This window comes from Aspergillus bombycis (genome assembly GCF_001792695.1).
Source record: "Aspergillus bombycis strain NRRL26010 chromosome Unknown contig00002, whole genome shotgun sequence".
Taxonomy (NCBI): Eukaryota; Fungi; Ascomycota; class Eurotiomycetes; order Eurotiales; family Aspergillaceae; genus Aspergillus; species Aspergillus bombycis.
In genome coordinates this window covers 748,893-771,400 of record NW_019170004.1, presented here as the reverse complement: position 1 = coordinate 771,400, position 22,508 = coordinate 748,893, and the positions used below count along the sequence as shown (strand labels likewise).

General features: G+C 48.0%; 8 protein-coding genes across 8 annotated transcripts; 3 read left to right on the top strand and 5 right to left on the bottom strand.

Moving 5' to 3' along the window:
- Positions 1-1,307: 1,307 nt before the first annotated feature.
- ABOM_000677 (tellurite-resistance/dicarboxylate transporter family protein) lies at positions 1,308-2,501 on the top strand (the record flags this gene model as incomplete). The annotated part of the gene is made up of 1 exon (XM_022527807.1): positions 1,308-2,501. The coding sequence occupies one exon, from the start codon at positions 1,308-1,310 to the stop codon at positions 2,499-2,501; it is 1,194 nt and encodes a 397-aa protein (XP_022394522.1).
- A 588-nt stretch (positions 2,502-3,089) lies between these two features.
- Positions 3,090-3,842, bottom strand: ABOM_000676 (uncharacterized protein; the record flags this gene model as incomplete). Its single annotated transcript, XM_022527806.1, has 3 exons — positions 3,090-3,232; positions 3,284-3,583; positions 3,629-3,842. 3 exons carry the CDS (start codon positions 3,840-3,842, stop codon positions 3,090-3,092), a joined length of 657 nt encoding a protein of 218 aa, XP_022394521.1.
- A 709-nt stretch (positions 3,843-4,551) lies between these two features.
- ABOM_000675 (zinc-dependent alcohol dehydrogenase family protein) lies at positions 4,552-5,657 on the bottom strand (the record flags this gene model as incomplete). The annotated part of the gene is made up of 2 exons (XM_022527805.1): positions 4,552-5,084; positions 5,147-5,657. 2 exons carry the CDS (start codon positions 5,655-5,657, stop codon positions 4,552-4,554), a joined length of 1,044 nt encoding a protein of 347 aa, XP_022394586.1.
- Positions 5,658-7,030: 1,373 nt separating this feature from the next.
- Positions 7,031-9,301, top strand: ABOM_000674 (uncharacterized protein; the record flags this gene model as incomplete). The annotated part of the gene is made up of 4 exons (XM_022527804.1): positions 7,031-7,064; positions 7,112-8,420; positions 8,490-8,911; positions 9,066-9,301. The coding sequence occupies 4 exons, from the start codon at positions 7,031-7,033 to the stop codon at positions 9,299-9,301; spliced, it is 2,001 nt and encodes a 666-aa protein (XP_022394585.1).
- A 290-nt stretch (positions 9,302-9,591) lies between these two features.
- On the bottom strand, positions 9,592-10,599 carry ABOM_000673 (metallophosphoesterase family protein; the record flags this gene model as incomplete). Its single annotated transcript, XM_022527803.1, has 3 exons — positions 9,592-10,255; positions 10,316-10,490; positions 10,545-10,599. 3 exons carry the CDS (start codon positions 10,597-10,599, stop codon positions 9,592-9,594), a joined length of 894 nt encoding a protein of 297 aa, XP_022394520.1.
- Positions 10,600-12,790: 2,191 nt separating this feature from the next.
- Positions 12,791-14,844, top strand: ABOM_000672 (putative ferric-chelate reductase (Fre2); the record flags this gene model as incomplete). Its single annotated transcript, XM_022527802.1, has 2 exons — positions 12,791-13,221; positions 13,284-14,844. 2 exons carry the CDS (start codon positions 12,791-12,793, stop codon positions 14,842-14,844), a joined length of 1,992 nt encoding a protein of 663 aa, XP_022394519.1.
- A 525-nt stretch (positions 14,845-15,369) lies between these two features.
- ABOM_000671 (uncharacterized protein) lies at positions 15,370-16,141 on the bottom strand (the record flags this gene model as incomplete). Its single annotated transcript, XM_022527801.1, has 2 exons — positions 15,370-15,437; positions 15,706-16,141. The coding sequence occupies 2 exons, from the start codon at positions 16,139-16,141 to the stop codon at positions 15,370-15,372; spliced, it is 504 nt and encodes a 167-aa protein (XP_022394518.1).
- Positions 16,142-16,911: 770 nt separating this feature from the next.
- ABOM_000670 (Zn(II)2Cys6 transcription factor domain-containing protein) lies at positions 16,912-20,967 on the bottom strand (the record flags this gene model as incomplete). Its single annotated transcript, XM_022527800.1, has 4 exons — positions 16,912-17,880; positions 17,933-18,124; positions 18,177-18,697; positions 20,496-20,967. Coding segments are annotated over 4 exons (2,154 nt in total), but the record flags the coding sequence as incomplete, so codon positions are not given.
- Positions 20,968-22,508: the final 1,541 nt, after the last annotated feature.

Sequence of the window (22,508 nt, the reverse complement as noted above, 5' to 3'; positions counted from 1 at the left end):
TGAATATTAGTGCTAGCTACTCGTACATGCTGTGCAATAGCTGACGGTGAAAATGATTGGTTCGGAACTCACCAAACAGGGTTTGTGTTTCAATCGTCTTGGAGTACATCTTCACACCAGAGTTTCCTTCTCGGCCGACAGCACTTGCCATGGGGTACTTCCTACATTTAACCTGAACTTGATGAAGTCAGGGCATCTTAGAGACATTCGATGACAGCCTTCCAAAGTATGTTATTTGGACAGTGGCCTACAAATCACAAACTCAACACCAGAAGAAGGGCAATATTTTGTTCAATGCGTCGCAAGATACAATGATATTTATATACGTTTCTATACATGTTGACCCTGAAAGAATCACATAGAGTGTATCACTCCTCCAGCTTTTGTCATCAGGGAACAACATCCAAAGATGCCATTGACGTAAGAATTAATATTATTGATCAGGCACCTTAAGCCCCCCCCAAGGGCTATACATTTTGGGTTGTAACGTTAAACAACAGTTTAGGGTCGATCTAGTCGTCTAAAGCCGCCCTCACTGACGAAGGCCGTCATGAAAACAGTAATGTTACCTTGGCTTACTGTGGGGTTTCCTGCCAGGGTGAACAGAACTCTCCATGTTGAAGATTATAAATCAGAACAACATGCCCGGTGGCAACGACAAAGCTCTGAGTTACCCTGGTACCATATGAAAAGACTGCGAATAGGGTTGTATGCTGGATATGCTAATTCTCCTTCTTTGAGTCCTTCATATAGTGTTATTATTAAAGGTGATATCTGCCTGCTTGCTCGCGTGAGCGAAGCAATGATGTGTCTAGGCTCTTAACCAGCCCTTATCGTATGATATGCATGCACCGTGCAAGCCCCACAAAAACAGTATTGCCCCCTTCAGCATCTGATACAATCCTACCAACGCCTGTCTTGATGAGAGAGTGACCTCCGTATCTAGTTGGATGCCAAAAGTAGCAACGGTTTCTTGAATAGCCAATAAGATATTCAATAGCATGGAAGACTGTTCGAGGCAGCCTCGGAATGGGAAGATATCATCAACCGTGGGTCGGCCCGGTATTGAGGACTCAGGAATGGTCCTGCTTGCCCCGAGTGGATCCACCGATGACGCCAATCTGCATTCACGACAAGGCAGAGCCTGATATGAGACAATAAATGGCGAATACACGCCAAGGAAGCCAGAGAACGTTATATAATGGCATAGAAAGCTTCCGGGTTGTGTGTGCTGCTGCTGCTCCTTCTCTGTCAAGGAGGAATCCTCACTCCTTTTGCTTAGCACGTGTGTGAAACCCCGTGCTAGAATGAGCCCTAAATATCAAACAAGTCGAAATGTGCCCCTCAAAGAGCGGCTATCTCAGGTCACTTGGGGCTGGTACTCGATGTCCATGGCTACGGGTGGTATTGCAGTTCTGCTCTATAACACACCCCACCAATTCACCGGTCTCGAAACGATCGGAAAGATTGTATACGTCTTCAATTTGGTTCTTTTCCTCTCAATCTCTCTTTGCCTAAGCTTCCGTTTCCTCATTAAATCATCGGCCCTGAAGGGATCCTTCCAGCAGCCCAACGAGACCCACTTTGTAGGGACATGCCTTCTAGCTTTTGCAACAATCATCATCGGAGCTGAGAGCTACGGGACAAGTGCTTGCGGACCATGGCTCCAGGTCGCCCTACGCATCGTCTTTTGGATATATGTCGCCATCTCCATCATTGAGGCTATCTTCCACAATTGGTATCTGTATCACCACCGTATGGCTAGCCAACAACCATTTGCACTGGTGAGACTACTACCTTTGTTTCCAGCCATGCTTTCCGGGACGATTGCATCGGTTCTCGCATCAAAGCAGCCACAAGAGCACGCCTTGCCAATCATCATTGGCGGAACAACATTACAAGGGTTCGGGTTCCTAATGTCCCTGTTCATCTACGGAGAATACTTCTACCGCTTGAACAAAAGCGGTCTTCCAAAACCTGCTGAGCGACCGGAGATGTTCATCGCTGTGGGCCCATGGAGCTTCACAGCTCTTGCTCTGATCGGCATGGCAAATGCGGCTGTGGAAAAGTTTCCGTCTCGATATATACTATCATATGCCGATTCATCTTCTAGTGAAACTATCACTGTGACCACTGGCGATATTGCCCTGGTTATTGCCGCCCTGGCGGGAGTATTCCTGTGGGCGATCGCGTTCTTCTGCCTTTGCATTGCAATAACGAGCGTGCTGGCTCTCTGTAAGCTTTTTGGGGGTGCTGGTGCACCTGGCATGTCACTTCCGTATTGGAGTATGGTGTTCCCCAATACAGGGTTCGTGATTGCGACGATAAGGATTGGACAAGTGTTGCAGTCTGAAGCGGTGCTGTGGGTTACTTCCGCTATGACGATCTTGCAGGTGGCAATATGGCTGATTGCAAGCGTGGCAACTATATGGGCTCTGTGGACACGGCGGATGTTGTGGCCTGAAGATGCACAGCGAGAAGGAGGGGAAAAGGAGTGTTAGTGGTCAAGTTCTCGGTTCCAATGGCGATACTGGTGCCAGATTCTGCCAATATTTTCCCAAGATGAAGTAGTATTGTCCTTTCCCGAGAATTCCAGGCGCTAACCAACATTACCGGCATTAAGGATTTCATCGAACATCTGCTCTATCATTGTATAGATGGCTAGCTAGGAGATCTATCGGAGTTATGGATACTCCTAATAGCTGAGAGAAGTAGCGTAATATTCAGCTACTATTCCTTCATCTTGAGACCTAATAAAGAGACACCCCCCCGAGCTTGTACTTAACATAATCATCGAGCCGAGTGGATCCGTCCGGCATCACCTCGCCGCCTTCCATTTCCTCTATGTTCCTAAGGAACCTATCGATATATTTACCGGCGTCGCTGAGATGCAGGATGCGTCCGATAGCACGATGAATCCCAAGAAGCTGAGGAGAAGGCAGTTCTACATCCCGGTCAGGTGCAAGAGAAAGTGCAACAGTGACAGGGAGTCTCGCAATGCGACACAGGCGATCTGGGTCCACGTAATTAACTTTGTAGGTTTGAGATTGAGAGCAAACAGGGTCAAATGCAGTCTCGAAACTACCAAATTACGTGTGAAGGTCACGAGTTAGGGTCAGGGCGTTCATCGGTCGGTCAGCACCGACGCCATTTATTAGGTCGATAGCGCTGGGGTTGAACATCTTTAGGATTCTATGAACTGTTTGGTTTGAGTATGCCTGGGTATTGTCCGCTAGTGATGAAACATTAGCTATATCGCGGTTTCCTACCCGTTTCAATTCACCTTCGATACCAGTGAGTGACATCAGAGAATGAGTTATTATGTGCGCTACTTCCAGATACGCGATTGTATCACACTCTGGAAGCAATGATTTCCCATCATCATCTTTCAAATTGCGTCCATCCTTCTCGTATCGACTCTCGGCTTCCTGAGCATCGAACTTCCGAGTAATGACACATCGATGGCGATCCCGGCGAAGGCAATCTCGTCGCAAAGTTGACAATCGTTGTAGGGTACCAATAGCGGTTTCACAGTGAGAAGGAGCGGGTGTAGGTTGAGGTGTTTTAACTGCAGATGCTTTCACTAAGAGAGTAAGTGTCTTGCATTCCTGGCAGTCCACAGACTTACACGGCAAGAAGAAATTGTCTACTAAGAACTTCGCGAATGCACCAAGACTTCCCCTTAACACATCTTTCTCTTTCGCCGACCAATGACAAAATGCAGCAAGATGCGACAAGATGGGGTCAAGATCGGTTCCTCCACTTTCGTCAAGCAGGTCTTGCTGAATAAAAGTGAAAAATAGGCTTAAAAACTCGTCCTTGTCAGAAACTTCATTCCTCATGAGATTGATAAGAGTGACGGGTTTATAGCCGCTGTCATTTGCCTGAGAAGAGTCGAAGTGCACGATGATAATATCAAAAGTCTGGATTGCGAGGTGATTCTCTTTGGACTCAAAGCTGTGAAAAAGGACGAAGACCCGCCATATTGTGGGCAAGCTATTCAGATGTCTGGCTCTTCAAGCAGCAATGTTACTGTCCCGGAGGTTCTACCTACGCCCTAGGCAGCTACTAGTAGTATCTGACAAAGGGCCTATAGGCGCTAGGCCTACTTGGGAAAGTGATTGGCATCGCCATATAACTTGAATCATAGAAGGACATCGTATTGTCTAATGAGTTAGAGTCTAGACTGGCTTTCCAATCCCTCGCTACTACCCTCGCACTACATATGTAAGGCCGTTATCTCGTAGAAAAGACGTGGTGAGGCAGTCAACCCTGATCCCCGAAAGTGATCCGTCTCCAAAATTGGGGAATGCTCAGGCCTCTTCGAAGGATCTGAGATCAAGTCCCATTTCCTTGGATCAGGAGTAGTAGCACAGTGTCTAAGGAAAGGAATTTGCGGGCTGATATTAAGCTATGGGACTCCGATAGCGTGAGGACAAGAGGGACTATACTTTCTTTACTATTTCCGAGCGGTTCAGCTAGCTAACATGATCCTATGAGACAATGAAGGAAGGATGCCTAGTCACTCTTTTAGAAACCTAGCATGTAGGGCTATTCAGCCACCTTGATACAGATCTTCCCAATCTGAGAGCCGGATGCCATATATTCGTAGGCTTCAATGATGGATTCCTCGGTGAACTCGAAGACCTTGTCAACAGGAAGCCTCAATCCCTTACTGGCAACAAAGCGAGTAACCTCTTGGAGCAGTTGAGTTGAGCCAACAACAATGCCACGAATAACAGCACCCTTCGCAAGTGCCAGAGAAGCGACATCGGGCATCTTGGACTGTTCGGCCTGAGAAAGAAATCCGATGACTGAGATATTGCCTCCCATCTTGACAGCATTCAAACTCTCGCCAATTGTACCGGAGCCACCGTTCTCGAAGATGTAATCGACGCCCTCACCGTTAGTGAGGCGGAGAGCTTCCTTGGACCATTCGGGGTGTTTCTTGTAATTGATGGTATAGTCGACGCCATATTTCTCCTTAACAAAAGCCAGCTTCTCATCACTGGAGGAAGTGATGATTGTTGTTGCGCCCGCGGCTTTCGCAAGGATCAAGCCGGTGATCGAGACTCCTCCGGTACCTGTACATGATCAGCAACTGAGCACATAGGACAGAGATTGTATATGCTTTATTCTGTCTTACCTTGGAACAAAACAGTCTGGCCTGGCTTCAATGGGATGTTCGCGTACAGAGCATTCCAAGCGGTCACACCGGTACAAACCAAGGTCGACCACTCACAGAAGCTCAAAGGAGATTCCTTCGGAATTTGCACAGCAGATGTGGCTGGAATGCAGACATATTCGCGGAGAACACCGTCGATAGGAGCACCCTGGCCATATAGCCAGTTCTTCTGCTGCCCAAAGAGGTTGGAGAGGTCAAAGGTGCCAATGACATGATCATCAACAGCAACACTGTTCACACCTTCGCCAACTTTAACAACGACACCAGCAGCATCGGAGCAGGGGACCACATTATCCCTGACGGGGAACGGGTAGAGGGAAGTGGCGACAGCAACATCACGGAAGTTCAAAGCAACCGCATGCACCTTGATCAGAACTTCGTGCTTGGATGGCTCAGGGATAGGCTCTTGGAAGGCCTTGAGATTGCGAACTGATGTCCTTGGACCATTGAGGCGGATAACCTTCTGGGACATTGTGAATAGCGAGGGTTGAAGATTGATGTAGAGAAGCTCTATATGATTATTGAGGGATTCGAAAAGACACTTCCTTGGGATATCCTGACACTATTTATATGTTCCCTGTGGCTAGCAACTGATCTATGAGCTCATATAGGAACGAAAAGTCATGCATGGTAGCTTGCTTTGATAATCGGGTCGATGTCGATTTCTCCAAATGACCCAGGCTTGGTGGTGTGCTGAAGTCACAGATTCCACGTTTCCCACCCACCCTTACTCTTTCTCAGAAGCTTCCTAGTCGAGAGTTTTGGTTACCTTGGAGAATATAGCGACACACATTACTAATAGGTCATTGTGGCGCTGCATCTATGCAAAAAGCGATCGGTAGTGGAGCTCGGCAGGAACTTAGACTATGTGGGGATTTGGAGATGGAGATTTGGGGATTGAGTTTTGGAGACAGTATCAATCGAACCCAGGAGCTCAAGCTCCTCAGTAACCGTCATCATCGTCTAGAAGTGGGTTCTTCGGTCGTCCCTGCATTCTCCAGTGGCGCTATACAGCGTTATGAGTATGAAGTAGATCCCACGTTGTAATGGACCGGCGAATTATTCCCACGGCAACCTTGGTCATTGGGCTAGGATCTATGTCGTTCGATGCAATTCCCGAGTTAGCCAGGACGCTCACTCATATACTGTCGAAGGGCAAATCCAGGACCGCTGCGTGTACCTAGCTAGCGGCACTCAGCCAGTATAGAGGGCTCAAACGATCAGCTGGCCAAACATGCCAAGGCTGCAGTGATATTCTGCCTGAGGCATCCAGCCAACCATGGGAACGCCAATCTTCCTTCTCCGATTCCGTCGCAGGCGAAGGCCAAGTTGCTCAATACATCTATTCAGTTCACCTGAATCATATCAAGGTCTGCTATCGTTCGTGTCGCCAGTATATCATTGCAAACCTACTTGTTCCAGGCGACCGATGGATAATCCTTGACAATGGCGTCAACGACTCCTAGATCCTCGACCAGGGAAAAAGAATATCAATGCGCTTATTGTACTCGGAAATTCCGCAAATTGGAACACTTACAAAGGCACACAAGGAGACGTTAGTATATTCATGCACTTGTCCGGAATTTTTGATACCAACCTTCAACCAAGATACCCATGAAAAGCCCTTTAGCTGTCCATGTGGAGCCTGTTTCTCAAGACAAGATCTCTTGAAACGCCATGAGCGCATTGTGCATGTCACCCGCAGTGATTCTCCTCAGCAGTCAGCTTCCGTATACAATATTAGCGAACAGCCGCAGAGCCCCGGCGTAGCTCAGCAGCGCGTGAGAGATGCAGCACCGTATGCATCGGTCGGTACTCATACAAACAGCCTCCCATTAAGAGACCATGGCGGCCCTTCCCTTGATGGGCCACCAGCCAGGTAAGATAGAGCCCGTTTTTATGCTTGCAGGTGTGTTATGTATGCAGCCAGCCTAACATCGTTGAGGGCTGCGCCTACTCCGCTATCTAGCCGTTTCGAAGCCCTTGCGGAAATGCTCCAAACGAACGGTAACTCATATATATGTTATCAAACTTACTCGAATATCACGCTAATACTTATACCAGATCCCGTACTGGAGGGTATTATTGCTGAACCGAGGTCACAGTTTGCCACTTCGACTGATGTAGACCACCCTGGCGGACCCATCACTCGCAACCTTGCCCAGGGATCCAGTACGCATCAAATTGCACAATTAATTCACGAAGTCCCCACGATATTTCCTGCTCCACAGATAGCCTTAGGTCAGCATGCTCCCACAAACCACGTAAAGCTAGCCAATAATCGGTGTGAAATAGGAGCCCAAATTGTTCCGCACTTTACCCATCCTACCGTTACCGAATACCAGAGGAACTCATTACAGCAGTCAATAAACGGCTTTGGGCTGCCTGGATGGAAGCTTCCATCCAGTGACTCTTTAACCAGATTCTTAGCCGGGTATTTCACGGGGTTCTATTCATATGCACCCTTCACCCATGCACCAACCTTCAGGTTTGATGCATGCTCACCGGAACTTCTTTTAGCTATGCTGGCTATTGGAGCGGCTAATCGCTTTGAATATAATTCTGCAATCAATATGTTCTATGTCTCGAAAGCAATACTACTAGAGCGCCAGCACCAAAGGGAGCGTGGTATGCTTGAACGGCTAATGAACCACAGAGCGAGCAATGATTTCGTAGAACGAGATTATATGGACGAGGTCCGGTGCTTGCTCTGTCTCATGAGTATTGCGACGTGGGATAAGGACTTGAATCTCAGAAACGAATCACTCGTGTTACGTGGGCAGCTCGCTCATGCCTTGAGATTAAGTGGACTTGAAGAGCAAATGGAAGTACGCGATATCCATTGGGAAACCTGGGCTCGCCTAGAATCGGAAAGACGTGCAAAGCTACTTGCATTCTGTTTTCTCAACGTCCAGAGCATCGCATATAACCTTTCGCCAGTCATCTGGAGTCATGAAATCAAGCTGCGCCTGCCTTGCTCCTGTCCTGAATGGACGGCACCTGATTCAGCAACTTGGGCTTTGCTAAGACAAAATACCCCGATTACAAAAAGTCACTTCTACCCAGCTTTAAAGGATCTGCTATCCCCTTCTCCATGTGATATCAATGAGCTCAACCCGACGCCCGTTGCTAACTACACATTGCTGCATGGGCTCATACAAACAATTATGTGGGTCCAGATCTTTCCCAAGGATCTAGGGGCTGACCCAACTTCAGACAGCCGAGTGCTCTTCCGGTGAGTCCGAAAGTCTGAATCCCCCGTTAGGCCGCATGTGGAAAGGTCCCATGGCTGATGTTTCCCAAGTAATGCCTTGCGTAAATGGACAATATACTGGCAACGGACTCCAGAATCTAATCTTGAGCCATTCGACCCCAACGGACCATTGCCCTTCATGTCAAGCGCTTGGCTCAGCTTTGCTTACATTCGGAACTGTTCTCAATTCTCTAACTGTCAGTCTCGTGAGATATTCTCGTGGAATGTTGCTTCTATCGCGCGTGCTCTTCGCGCGTCTCCATCTGCAAACCACGAATGGGATGAACTATTGGCGGCCCATCATGCGACTCATTTCATGGGTATATTGGTCAGGCTTGGTATACAATACATCAAGCACAATCGGGCATCGTTATGGAGCATTGAGGCTGCGTTATGCGGGCTGGAATGTTCCGTTTTCCTTGACAAGTGGCTTCGAGCATTTTATACTTCCACAGATCCTAAGTCATTAACAGGTTTGTCTTCATTTCTCCTGCTTTGCATTTGAATCCTTACTTCTCTTGTCGTTGCATACCCTGTGATCTAGCCGCGGTGATTCTGAGCGCATCAGTTCGCCCTCCTGGAAATGAAGTCAGAAATTGTTAAGGGAAACCTAATTAATCATGGCAGACCACGAACATATGCTCCTTGAATGGGCTCGAGATATCGTCCGCGACGGCTTTATATCCATCAACGGTGTCGACCCTGACATCTCCTCAGGTCGGCCTGAGGACTTAGTCAACTGCACTGTCGAGGTTTGGTGTCACATCATGCAGGGCGATTCTCCCTGGCCATTTATTGGCATGTTAGGCGACGCTGTGGTTCAATATAAAACGATCGCTCGCCAGGGCCTGGATAAAACATGACCAATCGACACCAGCAGGACTTAGGAGAGACTACCAACTTCCCGTTCTTCTTGCCTTTTCGCTCAGGATGATATTGCTGGCTTTCAGACTGTACCAGCCATTATATATAGATAGATGATCAGACCCCTTTTTGCTAGGTTTTCTTTGGCATTATTTCCTATATCCTAGCTATCGTTTTCCAGGGAATAGCCTACAATCTACCTTCGAGATTACACGACTTTTTATCATTGGGCATGTCATGAAGGGATACCACAATGAACAAACACCGCCAATCTAACTCATACCGTAACTCATTGATCATGTCGAAAGATATCCGGACACCCAGTCGGCTGGCCTTCAGACCTCTTCATATGCTTAACGCCCTTTAGATGAACATACTTCTGCGCAACATCGTTCGCCGAATCCCGTGACGAGACATTAAAATAGTTCATTCCGAACCCATTCGTATCGAAGAAGCGCGCCGTCCCCGCCACGACATAGATCGTAAAGAAGTCATCAGCCGGATAAATATTCTTCGTCTCATGCCGGTGTCCCACAAGGATATGACGCACGCCATATCTCCGAATCAGGTCTAGATACTTGCGACGCACGCGCTTTGGAAAAGTCCAGTACGAGTCCGACTCATCCTCCCGATGTTCAAAGGGGAGATGGTGATGGGCGACGACAATCCTTTCGCCTGCGCGCGCGGCGGTTTTGAGCTCGCGCTCGAACCATCTCCATTCGTAGGCCGTGTGGTTTTTGAATTCGGTCTTGTCGGTAATCATGGTGATGGAGTTGAGGAGAATAAACCGATACCCGTTGTGCGCGAAGCTGCTGTGGTCGCTTGTGTTGAAGTCGGTTTTGAACTGTTTTAGCGTGGACACGTTGTGCACGTCGTGGTTTCCTGGGAGTAGGTGCACGGGCACCGTGAAATTCGGGTATGTTTGCTGGAATGCCGTGATCTCATGGGAGTGTCTATGTCTCAGTGAGCGTTCGTCCCTTGGGAGACAAGAGTGGGTCATCTACTGTACTGACCGGCTGTTGGTTAGGTCGCCGACGGCAATGCAGAAGTCGAAGTCCTCCGCGTTGACTTGCTCCGCGGCGAGTTGCATTCGGTGCACGTCATTTTTCCAGCCGTCCTGACCGAAGCCGAGTTGGATATCGCCCAATTGGCAAAACTGGAAGGGAGTGAAGTGATTGGCAGGTACAACTATGCATGTATCAGCCTCTACCCAGACACGGCGCAGAAGACTGAGACACTTACCTGAGGGTGTCGGTTGGAAAACGCCTCCACTCAAGCTACTCATGAATGCGCCCATACTCCCAATGAGGAGGGGTTCACAGAATTGAATTGAGCGTGTCGGTGCAATACGAGATTTTACCCTTAATCCACGTGGTGAGGTGATGTTTTTATCCCGTTTAGCGCAAGAAGCCAATCACGCGTGTCACGTTTCTCTTCTAGCCCTCATCCGACGAAGTTGTGTCAAGAAGTTATTGCACCATCGGACGATATAGGGTAGTGGTATAGCGGACAATGGCTCTGGCCTCAAGATAGATCGACAGTCGAACGAAGATCAATCGATTCAATGATGACGTGAGTGGTTTAATTGACCAACCACGGCTGATGAAGTCTTGGCTCTTGGCCGATCTAAAATAAAGCGAAAGGCTTTTCTGCGAGAGAGGCAGGATACTAAAATCACTCAAATAGCAGGTGTTGGGTCTGTACAGACTGGCTCAGGGAGATCGTGTGTCTCACAATGGCAGTCTGTCAGCTCAATTGTTGTGGTTGCCTTGTTGTCCAGCCCGGGCGAAGCAACGTCACGTGAGTCGTGATGTCTCATAGTAGGCGCTGTTATAGGGTAACATTCCCAAGATCCTGGTCAGAGCACTGGCAATTATATCGGCAAAGGGAACTATATCATGGCAGCTGTATTCTTATATGGCTTGCCGCTTGTCCTGAAGTAATCTTGTACCTCCCCTCCACAACGCCAGCAGATATAAACATGCCAAGACCGCACAAATGTTTGGAGGGGCTCTAGTTCAGAAATATATAACCACCCCACCCGACAGTAGAGCTAGAATACTCCGAACCGTAGTAGTCATAGCGCGCTATCAAGTACCACAGCCGTATTCTGTTGCAAGCACCAAGCCCTCAAAGTTATTCGCCAATGTGGCTGTAGATCCAGTTCAATACTGCCAACTTAATTTCGCTACGTTAGGCTTGGAGTCTGTAAAATGGACACCATGCAACCTGCGAGCTAGCTGAATGAAGGAAGGGGAAATATTAAGGCCTATATCTATGCTCGGCATCGGCCGTGGCCGGTCTTGTGGAGCCAGGGACTGGATATCAATAAAAGTGGAAGACACCTACAATTGCCGAATCAGAAAATGAGCGGCTATTGGGTGAGGATTCGCCATACGGAACTTGACATCTAAGCCTTGGCGGGTTTCAGAAGGCTAGGTCAGTTCTGGAGCGACAGGACCCGAAGATGCTACTTAGCTATTCAGCGAACGATATATGCTAGATGATTGGGTATTAATTGGGTTTCGTTGGAAGCAGCGTGCTAGCCAAGGAAAACCGGCCTTCGTACAACGATGAATATAACCTGACCTGGTAGATAGGGCTGCAGGCCCAAACTGATATGTGGGCCTGAGGAGGAAACAGCATTGCATTTAGGACTACCGCGTTTCAAGTGGAGAAGCAACATGGGGATGAGAAAGATCAATATCTATTAAATGAATTACAGAAACAATCTCACTTGGCCTGACAGCTTAGACCAGATCTGTAGTTTCAGGAGGGGAGCTTGTGCATATGGGAAGACCGATCATATTGTGCAGTCTGGACAGTCATCGACGTCGGTTTTACCCCGACCTGTGCTAGCAGTATTGGAATTTTAAGTAACGAGGAAGCATGTTTAGTGCCATATTGAGATCTGAGACCAAACAGAATCTCATAAATTGTCCGAGTCGATGTTGTGGAAATGGCCAAGGCGAAGCTATGAGCAATTAATTGAGTAAGAGTCCGCAAATTTATGAGCCCGCTAACCTTTTGACCCCACTTCGAGTTAGGCGAAAATATGCTCATTTCAACTCAACGATAATTTGTCGTTTCTGCCAACATATAACGGTCCACATGTCCGTGCTTTCTGTTGGAGCAAGTGGCAAGGAGGCCAATCATACCGACTAGAAAGGAGTATCTGTAATGTTCGGCCATGAAAACCGAAGACCTCACTATCTCTGCCAAGAAAAGTATCGTTTTAGGGAAATTAGCAAAGATCCTGCTCAAACATGCGTAGAGTAGTTATACCAAATGATATGATATATAAGCTCTCGCGCTCAGTCTGCAGAGGTATCTGGGTAGATAGTGGACCTCGAACGAAGAAAAGGGTCTAGACAGGCCGTATCGACAGAATGCTCGGTCATATCTATTCTCTTGCGTCTAGCATTCTGTTGCTAACGCTTGTTTGCCCAGTATATTCAGCAAAAGGGTTTGTTGGATATGGGATATCCATGTACAAACCTCCATGTGCACATGCCTGCCGCTCATCCATCACAAACCCTTTGAACTGCTCGACGAGCTCAGATGATGGTTTGCACATTGCATGGAACGTCGAGAAGTCTCCTGAGCCAGAGTGTTATGCGACGAATGATGCCTTCTTGCAGACCCTGGCATATTGCCTATACTCTCACTGTCAGACGGTACCTAACTCGACACTGCAAAGATATTGGGAGATGAACGTTGCTGGCAGTCAAAAAGACCAGCCACTGCCCAAACAGGCTTATCAACAGGCTCTGCAAAGTATCGGTTTCAGGCCTAATATCACAGCGAATGTATCCACGGTGTTGGAGTCAGCCTCGCTTGTGCCTGAGGGACTGTATGATCTCAATTGGAGCACCCTGGCCGTCTTTGAGAAAGCAGAAGCAACACATGAGAAATACGGGTGAGTTCAGAATCCTCTTAGACAAATATAACCTGCTAAGTGACGATTATGAAACCATGCAGACTGGTCCTTCTCTTGACTGGCGCAATTATACCTATTGGGCTCTCATTTGCACGCTTCATTCCCCTTCCCACCAGATTGAAGACCAGTTTCGAGGCATACGTGATTGCTCCTCCGCTCATCGGCCACCGACACAAAGTCCCCTTATTCAACACGTTCAACATGCCCACGAGAGGACAAGCGCTGTTTATCGCCTATCTAATAATAATCAACGTGGTTCTATGCGCGGTCGGCTTCAACTCAGCCGACCCCAGTGCGTGGTACACCTCCAACCGTCGCGAGATCGTCACATACGTTAGTAACCGCGCTGGCATCCTAAGCTTTGCAAACATCCCACTGCTGGTTCTCTATTCCAGCCGTAACAATATCTTACTCTGGGTAACTAACTGGTCCCATTCCACCTTCGTACTACTCCACCGCTGGGTTGCTATGATTTGCGTTCTCGAAGCATGCCTCCACTCCGCCATATACTTGCAAATATACAGCGCAGAAGGTGAACATTCCACTGAAAGCAAGCTCGCATACTGGTACTGGGGTGTTGTCGCCACGCTGGCGATGGTCGTGATAGTCCCGGCGTCAATGCTACAAGTACGCCAACGATTCTACGAGTTCTTTCTTGCCTGGCACGTGGTATTCTTCCTACTAGCGATGGCCGCGTGCTGCCTACATATTTACTATCGATATGACTTTCAATGGGGATATGAGAACTGGATATACATGGCGTTGGCGATCTGGGGATATGAGCGGGGGATGCGCATTCTGCGGTTTGCGAGACATGGGATCCGCACTGCTCACGTTTCCATCGTGGATGATGACTACATTAAGCTGGAGATTCCAGGAGTTGCGGCCGAGGGTGATGTGTATCTTTACTTCCCAACCTTGACGTGGCGAGTCTGGGAGAATCACCCCTTCTCGGTCATGACAGATGTCTGCTGTGAGAGCGATACGGGACCGTCGACTACAATAATCACGACCGATAAAGGCAGACTTCCTGTTGATTTGACGGAGAAAGTGGGGAATCTGGATAAGATATCTCTTGCTGAAACGTTTAGTACACCGTGTCAACGAAGGCTGGTGTTTTATATTCGAACCCAGTCGGGCATCACCAAGTATCTCCGCGGCCCGAGATCGAAGTTCCCAGTTCTTATCGAGTCTTCGTACCGCCCAGTGGCCCTTTCAAGGTCAAATACCTCGGATATGGCCAATATTATTGCGATCGCGGGTGGTGTTGGCGTAACGGCGTTGGCGCCCATATTAATGCGTCACGAGGGTTGGCATAGGCTGTTCTGGGCAGTGCGTAGTACGCCCTTGGCAGATTCCGTGGCAGCGTCACTTGGTGCAGATCGTTTCGATCGATTGAATCCTATGGTTTTCCAAGATAGTCGTATGGATATCCCTCGCATTCTACGGGAGGAAGTCTCAAGGTGTGCGGGAACGGAGGTCGCCGTGATTGTCAGTGGTCCATTAAGGATGGCGGACGAGGTACGGCTTGTTGTAACAGGGCTGATGAGGGAGAATCCAGCAGTGAAGCTAAAACTAATAGAAGAGTCTTTCAGCTGGTAGTCTGAAGTCTATAGAAAATATCATGTTTGTATGAGTTCCATTTTAGTCTTGGTGGGCGTCTTTGTAGGACTCCGTCAGAGCCACAGTAATTTGTCGCTAGTAGATAACGATGGTGAGAGCTTGTTACAGGTTATAGGACCGCTGTTCCGTTCGAGTGATTCTTCGAGCTCTATTTTATACCACAAAATTGAAGGATTGGTGGAATCGATCAAATACCTGATAGGATTGGGCTTGGATTTGTTCCAGGAGGATTAGAAGCAACAAACCCCTGTAGTAGGCTGCTTCATAACCACCCTTCATATGTTGCAGAGCCGGATACTAATACTTCACAGGATGATGCTGGGGCATATGGTAAAGATGAGACTATGGAGCTTTTCCAGAAGACATAACAAGGGAGAACCCTTGCACGCTTATCCGTTGCTTCGTCGTGCTACCCTGCGAGGGATCAATTGGGAAGTATCGAAAAACGCAGCATGATATGTCCTGCAATGTCGATCGCAAACATTTGGCGCCGTGACTCTGCTACTACCTTGCACGGAAGTCCCGCGTATCGAACCCGATGCGGCCATTTGGGAGGATTTCCAACACGGAACCTATATATCCTTTTGTTAAACGTAGTCTTATATAATTCGTAGTGTAGGGAACTCACCGAGGTCGTATTGTGTCTTATAACCCCATTGCTTTGTGACTGGATCCTGTGCCCTTTCGTCACTGCCGTGCTTGCTACCATTCTTACACCAACATGAAAAATTATTCTCGCCATCTTTAGTACCTCGCGTGTAGTGGCAGCCCCAGCAGCGTGCAGATAAGGGTCCATATGGACTAGTACCATACGTCAATAAGGAAAAATGATTGCCATACCTAAGAAATGTACATACTCATTCCCTGTGAGAGGCCCTCCTTTCGTCTTATCCCAACCAAGGAACCAGTCCAGATTGACGCTCGAGATCTGCTCTATTGGTTTATCTCGGCTCCTCCATAAAGCGCCCTTATTATGGTCCGGATCGTTTTTCGGGTCATTAGTGCAGATAACATCCAGATAAACGTATACACTCCCTGCGTCATCGTAACGAGGCAGATCACGCGCGCTGATCTTACGACATCTCTTTTCCAGTAATGCCTTCCGAGAAAGTGGGGGTTGGGATTTGTCGACGTCGGCTTTATGACCTGGTTTAGGGCTTCCTGGAGGGCTTTCTGGATAGCTTCCTGGCATCTCTTCCTCAGAGGACCCAGCTGCGCCTTGACAAGCAGCAAACCCTGCTAGGAAAAGAGCAATTATAACAAAGGTCTGTCGCATTTATGCTGAGGAGAGCAATGGTTTGCAGTAATGTTCAAGTTGGAAGCAAACGGTAGAAAGCAATGGGAAGACTACTTGGAGAACCCTCTGGCTAGCGTTATAAATAACGGTGCATTGTACCGCTACATATCGCCATGAGCTATTTCGTAAAGGTACTATACTGCATATGAGCTATATCCTCTCCTTTTTCTATTCTATGTTCATCTTTTTAACTTTTGTTGGTCAAGCCGGGCTGGGCACTGGGCAACGACTCGTTACACTGACCAGATAACCCCCACAAAGAGTTCAATTTAGGGGCGAGCTCCAGACATTCGGCTGATATTTCCAACTTATGCTTACCTCGTACGAATGGCCATTCAAGTAGTCATGCTGTTTACCAGAACGAGGTAAGTCCAATTCGATACAAGCTATAAGTCAGCCCCTGTATTTGAAGCAGCGTTGCGATAAGGTGTTAACGACGCCGCTGAGGATGACGATCACGTTCAGAGTAAACCCGGTGTGAGAAATCTGAAAATTTGCCTTTTCAGTATATTAGACTAGCTTTGGTACGGATGGTTGCAATAGCATCAAGTTTCAATTAGTATGGCAATGGCACCTCTATGGAAGCAACATGGCAGTAGATGCCCTTCCTTCGCGATCTCAAAACGTGCAGTCATGTATATCCGTATATCGTCTTTGCCCAATTCACAAGTACCATCGTGAGTATCCAGAACACCATAACAAGAAAGTTCAAAAGGCGATCAGTATAAGTGGACATTCATAGCATATTTCTACTCCATGTCCAACATAGCAGTCACTGATGGTAAGGGGATATTAGTATGCCTCTCTCCAGCCTCATCCACAGCCAGGGTCAGAAAGGCCTGTTTATAGAGAGGGTCAAAATTCGGGTAAGCATAGAGGAAACGCGCAGCATGAGGCACCTCGGACGATCTCGTGATGTGGTGGCTGGAAACCTCAGTTTGACTGTTTAAATCTGGACCCATCGGATGTGATGCGACAGATACAAGACACTTCTGATCGTCTATTCCGCCCCGCAAGGCGGCTGCCTCTTCTAGCTCGATCACTCGTTCCGCGACGATGGCGCACAAGTGACTATTTAGCAGACCTTCCTGGCGAGAGGCGGACCGCAGCACCTCGACGGCCTGCCGGCGGATGGAAGGGTCACGACATAGTGTAGCCACGTCGTATAGGGGACATATGATCCCCATGTCCAGGGAAAAGGAAGGCCTCTTATGACCTTCGTTGAAAGTATCAGACGGCGCCGAAGAGGTCGAGGATATGGGCGTGTCGGCGTCGGTCATGTTGATCACTGCCGCTGCCAACGAGACAATCAGCTGAAACGTGGAGTTGTACCTATCCCATGACTGAAGATCCGTAACTACGCTCTTACCTCCATCTAAAATTACCAGTCGCCAGCACTGATAGATTCGTAGGATCTTCAGCCCGATGGAGTCCTTGTAGGTGAGCAGGGAACCCCGTGATTCCTCGAAACGATGCAGGGCGGTCGACCACTTGCTTATGAGGACTTCGGCTTGCTGCATTAAATTGGTATACTGTTCCAACCCCGTGTCTGCTTTACTGTGCTCTATCACTGAGTACTCCCGATATATTCGGCCCACATGATATTCAAAGCATTCATGGGCATCTGATATGGAAAGAAAGCATTCGGGGACTTCCGCATAACGGCTTCCCACTACCTGTGAATCATCCCTCAGAGCTTTGTCCGTGGCAGTTCGCGTCTACGTCATTAGAATCAGTCATCAGCCGTATACGGAATGGAGATCGACGCACCAAGGTCAGAGCCTGATCTTGGAGGCGGTTGAGGGTCTTCCGCAAGTAGTCCATTTCCAAGCTAGTGACTGTCGATGGCTTTAAGTACGGGTGATGATAAGTTCCTGAATGAGGGTCCTCGTAAACGTCCTTGAGAATTTTGATCCCGTTTCGGACATGGCCGACAGCCGACCCGTAGTGGCCAGACATTATCTATGACGGTTACTCGATCCGTTGGGCTCGTAGCAAGGGAGGTCATTCCTACTTCAATGAAAATAAACAAAATGCACGAGATCAAACAGACGTCCACCGTTAAGCTCCGCGGGGAGCCCGCTGGCTGGTCCGGGCTCCCGCGGGGCAATGGGTTCGAGGATCCCAAGAGCGCCCTGATAGCCGACACATATTGCTGCACGGCGAAGGTGTCAACCCCTCGTTGAGTCAGCCAGTGGCCGTTCTCAAAGTTCTCGTGCAAGGAGCCCAATGCGATCAAGGCATGGTAAACGGCGGTCTCATGCTGACTGACCCGCAACACGAGCCTGGACCAGAATTCGGACCCACAAAGCCCCGCCAACGAAGGCACGGTGCGTTCGTAGAAGAACTGGAACGATCTAGTTTCCCGTGTGTTGCCCGAGTATTGCAGGGTCTGAGGGTGAATGTATGGCAGGCGGAGACAAGTGTTCCGCTGGGGAGGCGGAGGACTTGGCGCCTCATATCCATCGCACTTGCGACCCGTTGATGAGCATTTCAAACAATGGGGCCTGGCTTCGTCACATTTGATGCGTCGCTCTACGTGATCCAATTTAGCATCTACATTGTAGGATTCCACGGTCTAGGGCATCCGGTCTGTCTTACTTCTATTCGAGAGTCAATTGGATTCAAATTAACAGTGATCGCATCCAATCGCAACAAATGACGATGGATGGGAAGTCAACCGAAGATCGAAAACAGTGTGCTTACTTACTTGCACGTCAAGCAGCCTCTTTTGGCCCTAGGCCTGTAGGATCGCTGGGTATCCGGAACAGCCGACAACGGCATTTTGGAGAAGGAGAGCACAGATGCTGACGATCCCTCGGAAGAGTAGCAATAAGGACCCCTTAGCGTTTGCAATTTCATCCAGAGGCCCACCGAGTCCGCTAGACTGAACTATCTGCACATCTTATTGGCCATCACGCCTGGCAAAAATACATTCGGGTAATCACAAGGAGTACAGCGTAGAAGCGACCTTGACTAGAGATCTATGGAGTATGAACCGAATCAGCAATAGTGTGGGTGAAACTTATAGCTGCCTTGAAAGCCAAGTATCAGAAAACAGATGCAGCAAGTGAAAGAGGCGGTGAACAGGGCGGTGCCTATTGACCCGCAATAAACATACACTTACGGAGAAGCTGTTCCAAACCCTAATCATGTGATCTTCTAGCCCTACTGTGAATAGCGTGTACTCGTTTTCCACCTTGAGTCCATGATACCAAACTATGTATGAACAGGTTACAGCATCAAGCTTGACACATCCAAAATTGGAAGGTTCCATACAGGCTGGGCGAAAAAGGTGGGTTGGCAATGTATCGACACTAGTTATGAATGTTGCCGAAAACATAATTGAGACTGGTGGGGGGAGGGAGAAGAGGAGACAAGAGACATGGGTGTTGGCTCGAGCATCAGGACTCAATTTAGGGGCTATAATGATGCACGACCATATGGCCTACTTACTCTTTCCTGGTGGAGCATTATATACCAGCCCAACATCAAACTAGGTCTTAAAAGACTGAATCGCCCATGCCAAGGTCAGTTATATGATAGGACTGCGTAACATGTTTCTTCCTGGGGTTCTACTAGTGGATCATGGAGGGAAGTCTGGGTGCATACTACGCGCTAAAAACAGTGGTACAGAAGGTGCCATTTCGAGCATATGCCAATATTATCGATTCGGGCGTACATTCCCAACAACAAAAACCTCCATACTTTCTGCGTCGTAGTCAGACACCAGTAAGGCAAGCGAAAGACCAGGGTATCGGACTCGTAAGGAGTACTCAGGAGTATGATCATCAATTGAAACTATCTTGTATTGCTCCCGAAATGTGTGAGTGAGCGCTCGTAGTGCAGTTACAACAATCTTGCATCCATCAACTCAGCAATTCTAGATCTCAACATCAACATATACATACATCAAGCCTGATATTTGCAGAGAGATAGTCGGAATTAAGCGAAATATAGAGATGCATCGCCCCCTAGGAATGAGATAAGATGAATAGCCACCCCCACCAGGGCCTGTTGGCATCGTCAACTTGACGGAGATCTAGGCTCATATCACGGTGGAACTTCCCCGTATCTTGGCGGTGGGGCCGCGAGAGCAATTGGAGCATTTAGAATATATGGTGGAGGATTTGCAGGATTTGCAGGCCTAGGAGGATATCTCGGAGGTGAGAATTGTCCTAACCCTACACTTTCAAGTCGGTAAATGTCTTCCGACGAGTATGGCAACGCACTGAATTGATGGCACATGAGATTGCCATCATGGAATCTCATTACTTCATCTATAGTCATGCGGTTACGAGGCAATCCAAATTCTATTATGCAAGACACGTACCTAGATTGAAAAACATCTGGACTCCCATGTCTCCTGACTCTTTTTCGTGCACCCGTTGAGAGGGATACTCATCCTTGCACCAGCAAGCAAGATTCGGCTGGCCTTCTCTAGCCCAGGTTTGGTACACGCAGTCCCAACATCTGCCTTGAGTAAGTCCCTTCCCGCTAGGAATATAGTCAGCATCGAGGGATGTCAGGGAAAGATATATATACTCAGGTTTTGCAATGAACGTCGATTTGCCACCTCCGAAAATAAAGGATTTCCAGCCAATGCATTTATCCAAGGGGATTTTTAACCGTCGTAGTACGGTCCGCCCGTTACTTCCGACATGATTGCACGATGCGAGCAAATGTTGTTTTGGGAGACCCCGGTCAGGGTTAGTTCTTAGGTTATGTTTGTGGTCTTCCACTATCTGGATCTGGGGACACTGCTTGCGCCCTTCAGAAGATAGCTCTTTAGTAGGACTTCCCAGCTTAAGCGGCTTAGATTAGCCAGCGCCTTGACCGGCAGCTAAAGCTGATAGATACAAGGCAACGATAAGTGAGATACAATATATTTTTTTAAATCTTAAACAGAAGCATTCAAGAAGTATAAGGAGAACTTGAAGACCACGTAAACGGATAGTAGTCTTTTAAGCACTCCTACAATGACCTCGTTCTGGCGATTTATATGAATCTGGATAATTCAAGCCTTACTATTCCTGTCATTCTAGTTAGCTCAGCCCACCCCTGAGCTCAATAACATGGAAGTTATAAGGAACCAGTAACAGTTTTGTTTCTTTGTTTCAGCACGGGCGTACCGGGCAACGGTGTGGGGATAATGTTTATAAGGTGTTATCCATCTGTGTAAGGTTGACTGGAATTTTGTCCGAGGCTGGCCAAAGGGTCTAATCCAATTAGCTGGCATAGAGAAAGAAAAGGCTGCGATACCTCTTCCAGTACGGCAACCCGACTACCCTATTGGTGCGTGTTCATGCATATAATCTCCTGGCCGAAGGTATATGTGACTGCACAACCATCCGGCAAAACACAGAACATACAATGAGCGGAAATTTGCCAGGCACAGTTAATCTGCTGAGACCAGTAAGACAAGCAACCGAGACGCCCTAAAGGGATGAAGCGGCTCATCAAGATGAATGAGACACAACTCTTGACTGGCTTGGTTACCACCTGCGGCAGGTTATAGGCGCTCAAGAAGGTTTGATTTGGATTTAGACCCAGTTTACAGAGCACTCCGTATCATTACAGGATATGAGATATCGGATATAAATGTTGAGTGAAAATTATTCTGTGATTGGCTCAAGAAAACACTCGGCGGGATCAGTATCAGTTTATCTCCCCAAACGTATCTCGCAATCAGGGCCAAACTTTATATTTCTCAATAACGGCAAGGCAATGGGGGGAAATGATAAAAATAAATCTTTTCGTAGCTTCCAACGTGAGACCCTTGTTAATACTCCGTTGTCGCGAGGAAGGAGTTCGAAATGGACCCACCAGGCAAGATATGCGGCATTCCTGTGGGGCACCAGTTAGAGACAATCATGTTTACAGAATAGGTGCGTATCTATTGTACAATTTGGACTAAGGTGTCTCCCAAAGAAGGTGTCAAGATGCTCAAAACACCGCTATGGCCTGGTATAGTTACCAGTGCACCTACCTTGTTCAGACGTCCAATTTTAGTTACTACTGAAACGGACTTTTTAGACAACATGCTCCGGACAAAGGTAAAGCCACCGACTGTGCCGAATGCAATTATACCTTAAGTATGGAGTAACTGGCTATGAAATAGAAACTTATGGTTCGCGGGGGGTGCCCCTCACGTGGACGTCCTTACCCTTGATGAGCATTCTTATCAGCAGCAAACAATGAAAGAACTTCTGAAACTTCAGAGAACAGAGTTCTCGATAGTTTGCCGCGTTGTAAAATTAGCACCCGAGGGGTCAAGCGTGCATGCTTCCTTTAATTGGTGCTGGATCAGCTTGATTTCATTACAGCAAACTCTCACTGCACCGGT